Source organism: Periplaneta americana, chromosome 3, assembly GCF_040183065.1.
Source record: "Periplaneta americana isolate PAMFEO1 chromosome 3, P.americana_PAMFEO1_priV1, whole genome shotgun sequence".
Classification (NCBI taxonomy): Eukaryota; Metazoa; Arthropoda; class Insecta; order Blattodea; family Blattidae; genus Periplaneta; species Periplaneta americana.
Genome location: NC_091119.1, coordinates 145,058,718 through 145,071,319, shown reverse-complemented (window position 1 = coordinate 145,071,319; position 12,602 = coordinate 145,058,718). Strand labels below are relative to the sequence as shown.

Genomic DNA, 12,602 nt, shown 5'->3' with positions numbered 1-12,602 from the left:
AAATTGGTGATAGCGAAATGGTATTTGGCGAGATGAAGACGAGGATTTGCCACAGATTATCTGGCATTCACATTACGCTTGGGGAAAACCTCGAAACAAACCCAACCAGGTAATAAGCCCAAGCGGGGATCGAACCCGCGCCCGAGCGCAACTTCAGACCAGCAGTCAAGCGCATTAACCAACTGAGTCACGCCCTCAGTTAAATCATGAGGTTCCCTTGTATGAGTGTTGGTTATTTGACGACGCTGTATCAACTACGAAGTTATTTAGCGTCGATGAGATTGGTGATAACGAGAAGGTATTTGGCGAGATGAGGCAAAGGATTCGCCACAGATTATCTGGCATTCACCTTACGGTTGGGGAAAACCTCGGAACAAACCCAACCAGGTAATCAGCCCAAGTGGGGATCGAACCCGCGCCTGGGCGCAACTTCAGACCGGTAGGCAAGCGCCTTAACCGACTGAGCAACGCCGGTGGCGTCCATGAATGTGTTGTAGCTGCAAAGTGAATAATATGAAGTTTTACAAGAATGTAATATATATGTGCGAACGGCCAGAGATGAGTCTCCTTTCACCCAGTTGGCACAAAGCTCGCTGGGACGCAATATACTTCAAATCAAGAAATTTCACTCTTCAAAGATACGGAAGACTTATGAGTAGCTACACAAATTATACGTGACGCCGTTTATAATGTAACTTTTAAGCCATTCAGTACTTGGGTGAATTTTGTAATTGTCCTCTGATAAATATTAATAGTAGTAAGATAAGTATTAATATTACAGTTATTGACAACATGAAAGAATATAAGCTATCAGCAGTTGTATAACGAACAAGTCATAAAAGTAGTTAAAAGTGATCTTTAAATTAGTTTTACTTATGACAATGAACTTGGAAAAATTACTTCCAAAGTTGTATGACTTCCAAGTCCATAAATAAACGTGATCATTAATAAGTCTCACTCTCAATATACCAGAGTATTTAAAGTTTCCAAGCTTACTTTTCTAAATGAGAAGTTACGTAAAAATGTATGAAACTTTTACCAAATATTTATATTACTTAAAGCACTCATACGGACCCATTAAGCAAAATAGGTTTTAATACTTAAAATACATAGTTTTGTGATTAGTTAATTCCTCATCTCTTTCAACAATTCAGTCACATTCAATAGCCTACACAACCTGGTAAAATCCAACAAACTACATATTACCGGTATGCGAATGAAATCCTTCAAGACATTCCTGCCATTTCTTGCAGTTTATAAGGACCCTTTGTTGTGGTAAGGTTGCATAAATTTTATAAAAATTTATATTAAGTCTTAAGTCTATACAAGGATATAACCAGTATTAAACGTTCAAATAATTGGATAAAATTGTTTATGAATAAATGTTGAATAGTAGGATACATGTACATTTTTGTTATTTCATGTGGAGTATAAGTAGGCCTATCATGAACCGAAAAGCTAAATAGCATAAAAATTGCTCTTACCCCAGGATAGTATCTGTCTCGTTCTTGCCGCAGTCTTTCTGCCATTAACCGCTGTTGAGTAACATCGTGTTCCACACGTTTCCTGTCTTCCTCACTACTAGAACCTCGTGAAGGTGGGGGCAAACTGTTTATAATGCTCCAGCACATATTGCGCTGAAATAGGAAAGAAAATTAAGCTTGTGAATATATTCTATAATGGAAACAATTTAATCTTAAAAAACTACCAATTTCATAATTACCTTGGGGGAGGGGAAAACATGAAAAATAATAGGCCTATGTCTACGACCAACACATTTTCACAATCTATACAGTATCTCTCTCTCTTCCTGAAATTAAAGTAGCCTATATTATCCACGTACGGCAGCAGCACTTTCTTTGAACAATTTAATGAAAGAAAAAAAAACGAACATGAACAGTAATAAGTATGTGAAAGTACAACGCCATAAAAGTATAACTGGAGAGGGAACACCCTGATGTTCATGTACACATATCACTCCGGGATAAGGAAAAACACTCGATAATACAAATTATTCACAAAGAAACAAAGCGCAAATAACGAAACTATGAACCTGCTAGACTGTATATAACTATTAAATAAAACTATTTCAAGGCCTACGCTCCCGCACACATTCTGCTGCTGCACTCTTATCGCATCACTACTATTTCCCTTCAAAGCGGGTAGTCTCCAAAAACCGCCATAGCTCTGGTCACATTCCGCACGTACGCTGTATGACAAGCCTATGAATGACGACCACTGAAGCATATCCTTTACATTTTAATTTCAAGAATACGTATTTATCGAAACTTTATATTTCGTAATGGTAACTAAGCTTCAATTTACTTAATCTCGTACGTAATAACGTATTCGATTAAATCTACATAAAGACATTATTATTAACCAATCTAACGTGGCAATCTACATATCGTACATTAATCACAATACAACGAAAGGGCAGACTAGTACAGACGTCTTTCTAACTATTCCCAGCACATTAATTTGAAGTGTTTACATGCTATAATTAACGATTCTACACTCACCAGGTCAATGGAGGTATATAACCTCCACGTATAATAGCACATATTTCTTCGTACGTTGCCCTGTTTTTCCTTTACTTTCAAAGTAACGTTTATAATGTAAAATATATATTTATACTGTATTTACTAACGTACAATCACTGCCACAATCGTCTTCCTTCCCGCAACACAACTTCTTCGCACGAAGGTCGCTTGTCGAAATCGAACAAACAATCCTTTGCGCACGCGCATCATTCCTGCAGTTCAATAGTTACGCAGATTCACAACAGAGTTCGCTAAGAACGATTACCTGACAAGGTCAGGTGAGGATGGGCACGTATAAGGAAACAAAATTTGAATGTATTAAAATAAATAAAGTATGAATGAATTTTAAACTTACACCTTGTACAAAAAACAACTAACACTGTAATAATTGAAATAATCCAAGTTATATTCTATGTTAATACAACAGTGCACTGCATTGTAGTGAGACAATGAACCTTGTAAAAATGTAAAAAAAAATCTATTTTTAGCCGTTACATATCTGCTGGAGCGGGTCCAAATAATACTATTACCCTAAATAATTACAGTATACTACCATTACCATTCAATAAAATGGGAACGAATTGTTCATATCGAAATATGCGAACGCAATACATGTTACCCCCACCCTCTCCGTTTTTCCTTCCATCAAATTCTAGCTATTTACAATCACAAAAAATATTACTTTCAATTATATACTTAAAATAATTGGACAGATCAGAGCCTGGCACCATAGTTTTGAGGTGGCAATGTTATCTCCGCCAATGCACCAGGCCGAAGACGCTTTCCCACGAGAATGCTTATATCAGCTGTACTGAACGTGCTTCCAAAGGTATCTCATGTTATTTGCATACTATGCAAGTAATTTGCTTATGCAGTATTACTAATGCATTCAATACAACTTCCGTTGCAAAAGGGTCGAATTTTTGAAAGATCACTGCTTTATAAGTCGACGCAATGAATACTCAACTGAAGATTTTGAACTTCAACATTTATTTAAAGAAATTAATAAGTTTGTTGATCCTAATGCTTGGGATTTTAATGTTAACTTATTCTATTAATAATTCCAATATGGAGAATATGATTGTAACAATAGTAAACATATTTCATTAATGTAATGAAAACTTGAACATTAAGTTAAGATTTTAGTATATCTCAATAAGAATGTGCAGTTAACAAGCAAGAAATTCTAGCTAAACATTAATATAACTGCAGGTAGAAATAAAGTTAAAAGAAGACATCTACTTCAAGGAATGAGGTGTTTGCCCGTTCAGCACTACTGAATTAACATTACATTATGCACAAAATAAGAGGACTACTTGATCATATCTATCTATCTATCTATCTATCTATCTATCTATCTATCTATCTATCTATCTATCTATCTATCTATCTATCTATCTATCTATCTATCTATCTATCTATCTATCTATCTATCTATCCCTCTCTTCAGCAAAATTTATTTTAAATTCCTAAATATTACAACTATTAATTGAGGCCGTTAGAACCACAGTGATACAAGTAACAAATTTACGAAAAATGAGAAAGTGCACTAGCGTATGCCTAATGTATCAACTGAAGGACAGAGGGATATACATGAACTCCATCGTCTATTTGCCTTACGTTGAGCAAAAAGTTTATGTCAACTGAAGGTATGCTATCTCGCAACTTTCAGAACATCTCTCATGCTACTGTTAGATTACTAGGGTTCTGATGGCCTCAATTGCTGGAAAACAAGAACGATAATGATTGCATTGTTAAACCAAGTATTAGAAACGTAAAATTCCCGTGCCGTATATTGGTCAAAATCGATGACAAAAAGTCTTCCCTCATGAAGACCCGGACCAACGCGAGTCCAGGCATGCCACAACCCTAAGGCGCGGAACAAAATAACACAGCCTGTATGAATTTTATTTTGAAGTGTCATCGATACTGACTTCTCTTCACAGTAAAGCCTTGGGTCCAAAGATACGCGGGTCCAAATCAAGCCCGAAAGTGAAGAAAAATAATATTAATAAGGACCCTAAAATCCCTAGCATGGCTTCTTACAGGGGAAAAAAAAATAAAGCTGTAATTTTACAGTAAGTGAAAAAATCCCTGTCGCGATAGATGGTTCCAGACAAAATTTGACAATCATTACTAGTCCATGTTGGATTTCGAAGCGGAATAGCCCCTGCAGTCATTAAATTGCATTTTTAATTTTTACAACTAGTACTACTACTGCAGAAATGCATGACAGACGTATTAAGACTGACACATTCCAAAAAAAAATCTAATCAATAAGATACAATGACAATGGCGATTAAATGCAGTGTGTATTTTTATCTTTCTCACGCAAATTGTGATTTTAGCTGTGCAATTAAAGAAATAGTGAACTGCAGTGCAGGGCAGCATTAAGAAATACTGTACTGCGAATAGAACTAAATTGGAACTTCAATGACAAGTCAACTACTATCCTTGCTTTCATTACTTCCAACAGCAACAGACGGGGTTTAGTCCTCAGTCAACTTAACAGTGTAATACCGAGAAGTTATACATTCAATGTAGGTCACATTTCACTTGGGAAAGAGACATAAGCGATATAATACGAACACGTCATTGGAAGCAACTTGCCATTAAGCTAGCCCGTCGGCACAAGTGCTGTAGCATGATTCACTGCTAGGCACATCATACGGTTACTCATGCGCAACCATTCCTCACACACTCTCTTTCACTCACTCACCTATTGTTACACTTCCTTGAAGCAAACATCCGAAGATACGAGCGTCGGCATCTCCTAGTATAGGTGCAAAGATAAGATAGCACACCTCAAACCATTCTCCGCTACAGTATCTATTCAAAAACTCGTAATGTCCACAAATAATAGGCCTAGATATCCGCTACAAACAAAACTATTCATCACAGAACTTGTTGTATGTTCAAATATCTGCTAAAGAAGATTTTTGGACCGATATTACATGGTTTTCTTGACCCGGTATTTATTTTTGCTCATCCTAGATTTGGTGATAGAAGTTATTACCCCAAGATCGCAAGATTTTAGTTATTACAACAAATTGTAATTTTATGGCTTGTAGCGTTTCCGGTTACAAACCCGGCGGACCTGGGTTCCCTTTCCGGCAGAAAAGTGGAGACAGAACTCCCTTGCACAGTGAACTGTTTCAATTGTTTTCAGTGTTGCCAATTCACTGTGAAAAATGCGTAAAAAATATTTTGTCACATGTAAAAGACTAACTATTTGTATTATAGCCTATTTATTCATAACCTTCCTTCAAGAATGCATTCTTGCACTTTTGTTCAAATGTAACAAGCCAAAAGCAATGGGCAAGCTGTGTGTGTGTGTGTGTGTGTGTGTGTGTGTGAGAGAGAGAGAGAGATGGGGGGGGGGCTAAGCAAATTTAAGAAGGATTAGAGAGCGATTGATTGTTTTAGGTTATATATGTTCTGTGTTGTGTTGTTAATGCCTTCTGTCTAAGGTTCTAGGCCTAGAAGTCTCGCTAGTTGTAAACACCCGTAACCCGTACTATTAATAACAATAGTGCCAGAACGAACGAGCAAACAATATAATTATATATTACTGTGACTTCATTAATGGAATAGACACTTATGGGAGCATTTCAAGAAATTAAAATAAGACCAGTACATAGGGGAAAAGGATCTAAATGGAAGCGTTTTGTTTGTGTAAATTACAAGTAATCCTTCGAAATGTCACACCGCTACAATTGGAAAATATCTGGAAGTTTTGGCAAATAGTATACAATAAAAACGTCTATCATTTTCTCTTCAGTTATCAGTCGACAATGAACCTGCTAATACAATGAATAACGAACATTTGAACTTTGTATTCTGGGCAGATCTGATGATTATCCAGTCGTCTTAATTATTTCTGAAAGCTGTCTCTAATGACATGACAAAACAGAGTCCGTGAATACCCAGAGTAGCGCAATCGGCCGCCATTGTTATTCCATTTCAACCGCTTGGGATAGGGTCATTTAAAGTAAAACTCAATTTAGACCAGTGTCCATGGCCCTTAAAATTAAAAATATCTTATTCTTATTTAGTCTACCTAAGCTACATTCATTCCCTTACAACTGTATACGTGTCAAATAGCGCGCAATGGAATAACAATGACTGATTTGTCGGCATTTCCGGCACAAAGGATTGCGGTACTCTGAATATCCACGGACTCTGACAAAACTGTCTACTGCCAAATTCATGTCGCCCTCGGCAGTCTTTCATAATTATTGTTTTAACCACCATTATATTACTAGACGACTACTTCTATAAACATCACAGCTTTGTTTCATACTATAACGAATTTTACTTCTTTCCGTACTCAAAACCAGTACGGAAAATGAAACTTTTAAGTTATAGTTACTTTCCGGACTCCAGGCCTACGAACATACGAATACACCATGATAAACCTAGTATGAGAAAACTCAACACCATGATAAACCTAGTATGAGAAGACTCAACTAAGTATTAGCCTTTTGGACGGGTCTATGTTATTGGATATTATTCCTATAACCACAACTATGACTTCAACATATAATATTTAAAAATAATAAAGTAACACAGCACAAAACATATACTTCAAATCATTGTTATGAAACCTGAGACATATATATATACACATATATACACACACACATACACACACACACACACCTAACTGAAGTCAATAAATTAAAGACACGTATTATATCTACTATTATTATTATTATTATTATTATTATTATTATTATTATTATTATTATTATTATTATTATTTCCATTATGATAAGTCTTACTGCATTACAGTGTTGTTAGCAATCCACAAATGGTACAAATTTACTGCGTATGAAACTTGTCACATATACCTGCGCCTATACACAGAAGAGGGATGGATGGATTCGAATATGACGTGATGGAATTATCGGTTAAAATAAATAAACGACATTTCGAAGTCGAGTTTATTCAAGACTTTGGAACTATGACAAATCTATTGCCGCTAGAGTCATTACATTTACTATTTGATTTAAAACTCCACTTCCATACACATTTGTTCATGCTCCTACTGGTTTTTTCGTTGTATTTCTTCCCCGCATCACACGAATGGTCTCTTGTAAACACAGGTAGCAACCGAAAGAGCCCTACAGCCATCAAATGAGTAACCCCCAAACCTTCTGAGGGACGAAGTACCGTAATATTACCGTCGATTTTACCTACTGATACCATGTTCCCAAGAAATCTATCATTCATGCAAACTGCATAAGGCATGCCAGAAACATCATAGCAGACAATATATTGTATGTACCACCTACAACTTCACAAAGGATGTTTCCATATAATGTGGAAATTTTGCGTCTTCGGTAGAATTTCAGCACTTTGGCATTTGTTTTCTAGTCTACACTTAAACCGAAACAAATTTTGTTCTCTATACTCAAAAATCTGTTGCCACATTCTGGCTCAAGATTCAAAGTTTGTTCAGCACCTAAAAGTTATCACCAGCATATTTTTAGAATGCTAGTTTTACTAAAGGCCTAGCGAAAAAATACTGCACGAAATAACTGCTGATCCGTAACGCTATTTTACTCGCAATTAAATCTTGGTACACTGTCTCCGTGAATATGTTGCCAATTTACCGCTAGCCGCCAATATTTTGCACGAGAAATCTCAATGAATTGTTCAATATGTCAACGCTAAACTCGTTTCGCATCTAACCCGTAGTTTTCTCTAACCTTAAACACTTGCTTCCTGTTTCGTCGGTTCAAAACTGGAAATCAGTACATGTTAGAATGAGAGAGACACAGAAAAAAAAAATGTTAAAAAATGGGAATTATTTTCGCAACGTTTCAATTTGAATATTGTTATACAAAAGTACAACACAGTTTTGTAAACGTGTCAACTTTCCGAACTTTTTATACTCTTGGTACTAAATCCGTTTATCCACTGCATAAATGTTTATATTAAAATCCTTTCTTTTTTTGGAGAGGGCCACGAAACGAGATAATTACAAAAACGAAGGCAAATGCCGAGTATTAAAATAGGCCTATGAACATAATCATTAAAGCAAAGCTCTACTCATTCCATAGTTAAATGGATGCATAACATCGAGGTCGCTGCATACTAAAGTTGAGCTCTAAAAATGATTTTGCTCGCAAATGGAATGCTCAATAATAATATTTTATTTCGATAAGCGGCAGTTGTTATCAATGTATTGGTGAATGGTGATTTTATGGCTTATACTAGCTACATATACTTTTTTTTTTTGGAGTTGCTATCCATAACTGCATAATAATACGTGGGGTAATAACATTAATAAAGATAAGCGACCGACCACAAAAACCGTATAAAATACTCTTGGTATTTTTAAGCAGAAGTTTAATGAATAATAAGTTGTAAGTGAAGAAGAAATGAATGGAGGCGTCGGTATTTAAAAATAAAACACTGAATTCACCAGCAACCATATTTCCTTGAGACAAAAACGGGACGTGGTCTATATTATATTCTATATTCAAGAAAAGTTTTGTTGTATGAACATAATGCAGCTTACCAATGTTCTTCAACAGCAAACCCCATACAAAAATTTAAGTAGACATAAAGGGAGCCTGTATTTTGCCACAATAGTACCATAGATATTTCTCCAATTAAATAATCTTACACAGTAAATTTCAGTCTTTCAACATCTTATCATAAAACTCTCACATTCCATGACACAATATTGTCTTACACCTAATATAATTAGCCTTCATCGTTTCAACAATTTTATTAAACTAGATTTATCATTGACCACATACTGTTCATAACAAAATATTTAATCAACAGTTGTACCGCCTGGAAGGCAAAGAATAAATTCTGCAATATTACAAAAGTCTTAAAATTCTAGGCATTTTTCGCTCATTTCAAAAATAATCTGTAGGCCTACTCACTTATCAGATACAATTGCCTCACAATTACATATTTATCTGCCTCCATGACCAACGGAAATATAGACATGTTTGCAGGCCAGTTTTTCTCAGTCACTACACAGCTTGTTCAATTTAATAAATTTGAATTCTTGCTGTAGATCGTCATTAAAACTGCACTTCCGCCTCTCTGAATTGCAAGGATATACCGGTACTTAAAGCTTTAGAAATTGAAGCTTAAATCACTTAGAATATTTTAAAATATTCAATTTAAACAACCAGCATTTAATAACGAAACTACCGATTAGCATACACGCAAAACTAAAACTGCTGATCGATCAAGATAAAAGTCCATTCATTTATAGACTAGTATTTATCGAGATTTTTAATAAAGCAACGGGACGGCCGGGAAATATAAAAAAACGGTACAGTTCCGTTTAAAACGGTACGTATTATCAGCCTAGTTAGTACCTTCTGCCTCACATTTCCTAACCAACACTTCACGAACATTTCTGATTTCGTGTCTGAAAAATCCATTGCAATTCCTTCTTGAACTCTGCAAAATAATCAATCCATGACATAAAACTGTTGCAAAACAGCAACAGCATAATCAAAACTATGAAGGAAAATCGATTTCAAATTTGCTTTGCACATGACGTAATATCTCTCAATATGCCGGAATCTAAATTCCATTTAAATTTGGCGATCATGTGAAGTCTGCACCACATGATAAAATATTTAATTACGGAATTCGGATTATAACTTTACAATACGCTTCTCCAAAGCACATTATCATAATTTATCCCTTCTAACCCAGCGGCTTTCCTCATCAACTAAATCAGTAACAATGTTCATGAATGTATACCGCACAATGATTACATTCCAAAATTCTGACAAAACAATGAATTATACACCACCACCGCAATAATAATAATAATAATAATAATAATAATAATAATAATAATAATAATAATAATAATAATTTTAAGAACTGTACACTCAGTATTCTAACGTTATTTTTAAACAGGACCGTCAGATTACTTGCAGTTGGCAAAACTGTTACCTTCTAGAACAGTAGTCGTCAACCCACGGCCTTAAGGCTAACTAATATCTTGCAAATGGTTAAAAAGACCTCACCTCAGAGAAAAATGAACGCCACTGGTTATCATAATGGAGTATGTATGTCGCATGCAGGTATATTTTTTTCTCTAACCATAAAGAAGAATTTTCCTCACAATCTCGAAAATAACTGTAGTTTCACTCTGTGGCAGGTACAAAAGATAACAGGGAGAGAGGTCGAAAGATTGGCCCGAAGGAGTGAGAAACTGCAGGGAAATAAAAACAATTTCAATACTCTCTAACTTCTCTTAAATATGTGACTGTTTATTGATGACAAAATCTAAAAAAAATGGAGACATAATACTGAAGCATAGCCAACCGTCTCTTTCATTTTCTTATCTTGTTTTATACAAAGAACAATTGAAAAAAAAAACAGATAACGATAAAGATAAGAATTTCCCTTCCCTTTTTTTAAGCAACCGTCCCCCAAGGATAAAACAATACTGCGCGTTGGTATGCCCTTCCATAATTACAAAAAGAAATAAATAGTCTTGTTTCTGTATAGCCTAATCGAACATTATTTAAATTTAAAATTTTTATAAATATAGTGAAACAATACAGAAGAAAAAATTTTTTTTTTCGCCATTCTGACGCAAAGTAGCCAAATCTGGCAACCCTGTTCCTAAATTCCGACGCTTGTACGCCTTATTTTTGTAAGTATAGGGTCGAAGATCTGAAAAAAAGGATGGGAAACCAAAAACAGCAAGTAGTCCCTATAGCTACTCATGTCAGCATCAGCTGGAAACATAACTTGTGCTGGATATCGTTTTGCCTCTGTGTCAATATCTGGCCAATTAAAAAACCTGTTAATTCTAGAATAACTTAAATTTATTAGGGGATAGAGAAAAAGAACTGCAACTGTCTCCTCGTCTTCTTTCTGAGAAAGTCAAAATGAATATTTCATATTCGATCATATCCTTTAAAGAGTACGAAAAATAAAAAATGCATGAGTAGACAACCACAAAATATGACAGTGAATTTCTAATCAGATGAGTTTAAAACAGTCAATAATACATTCAGTTCTATCTAAAATTATTAGTGAATATCTCTTCTTTCGCTCTTTCAAAAATCAGCTGTTGTAGTACCTGCTTCGAAGAAGAAGAAGAAATAGTAGTAGAAGTAGTATTAGTTATGTGGTGGCAGTAGTAGTAGTAGTAGTAGTAGTAGTAGTAGTAGTAGTAGTAGTAGTAGTAGTAGTAGTAATAGTAGTAGTAGGTTTATTCATCCATTTAAGTCAATACAATGACATAGAATGCGTTAAAAGAACAGAGGACGTCTATGAAATCAGCTGTGGTATTCATATTTTCTCTGAAATGTCCTACATCCCAGCATCTCCCCGAGATGTAAACATTCGCAGTCACAATTATAAAAAAAATTGTCACGGAGAGGAAATAAAACTTTCAATGCACGAAATAAAATATGCCGATTTCCATTTACTAGACGCGTATTAGACGTAATGGTGGTATGGGTGAGAAGGCCTGATAGCCTTAACTCCACCAGTATATAGTAAACAGTAAATATATAATTAAGCATGATGACATTCGAATCAAAATTACAAACAAGTCTGATCGATATAGGCTATAATGAAATCAAAGATACATGCAGATATGTTTAACCATAATACATTATTATGGTGTATATGGATATAAAGTAAAAACTGTACTGTACACATCTTTAACCTCAACTAATTATGACGTTATTTCTATATCCAACAGCAGAGCCCTTATAATAATCACCATACTAGATTAAACCTGAACAAATTTCTACTCGTGATACAATTTTTGGACAAAGGTGCATTCCAGTTTTTCCATATTTCTATTGACAAATTATGCACGTCAGGGGTGGAAACTTAGTATAAAAATCTTACGAAACCACCGTTATACATACTGTACATATATAGGCCTATTATGTAGTACGGCAAATAACAAATGAGCAAATGGCTATGCTTAAAATTACGTAATAATTTCATTTGGCAATGTAGAAAAAAATACAGTGAAATTTAAAGAGATTATGAAAAATTGAATAATTAATTGCTAATTATTAATTTTATGAACTTATA

At 34.9% G+C, this 12,602-nt stretch overlaps 1 protein-coding gene across 1 annotated transcript in view; it reads right to left on the bottom strand.

The window, feature by feature from the left end:
- The window catches only part of Kdm3 (Lysine demethylase 3), a 264,097-nt gene that overhangs the window by 19,329 nt on the left and 232,166 nt on the right, over window positions 1–12,602 (bottom strand). The window contains exon 5 of the mRNA XM_069822650.1: window positions 1,485–1,637. Coding sequence (XP_069678751.1) covers window positions 1,485–1,637 — 153 coding nt within the window. The remainder of the gene's footprint in view (window positions 1–1,484; window positions 1,638–12,602) is intronic.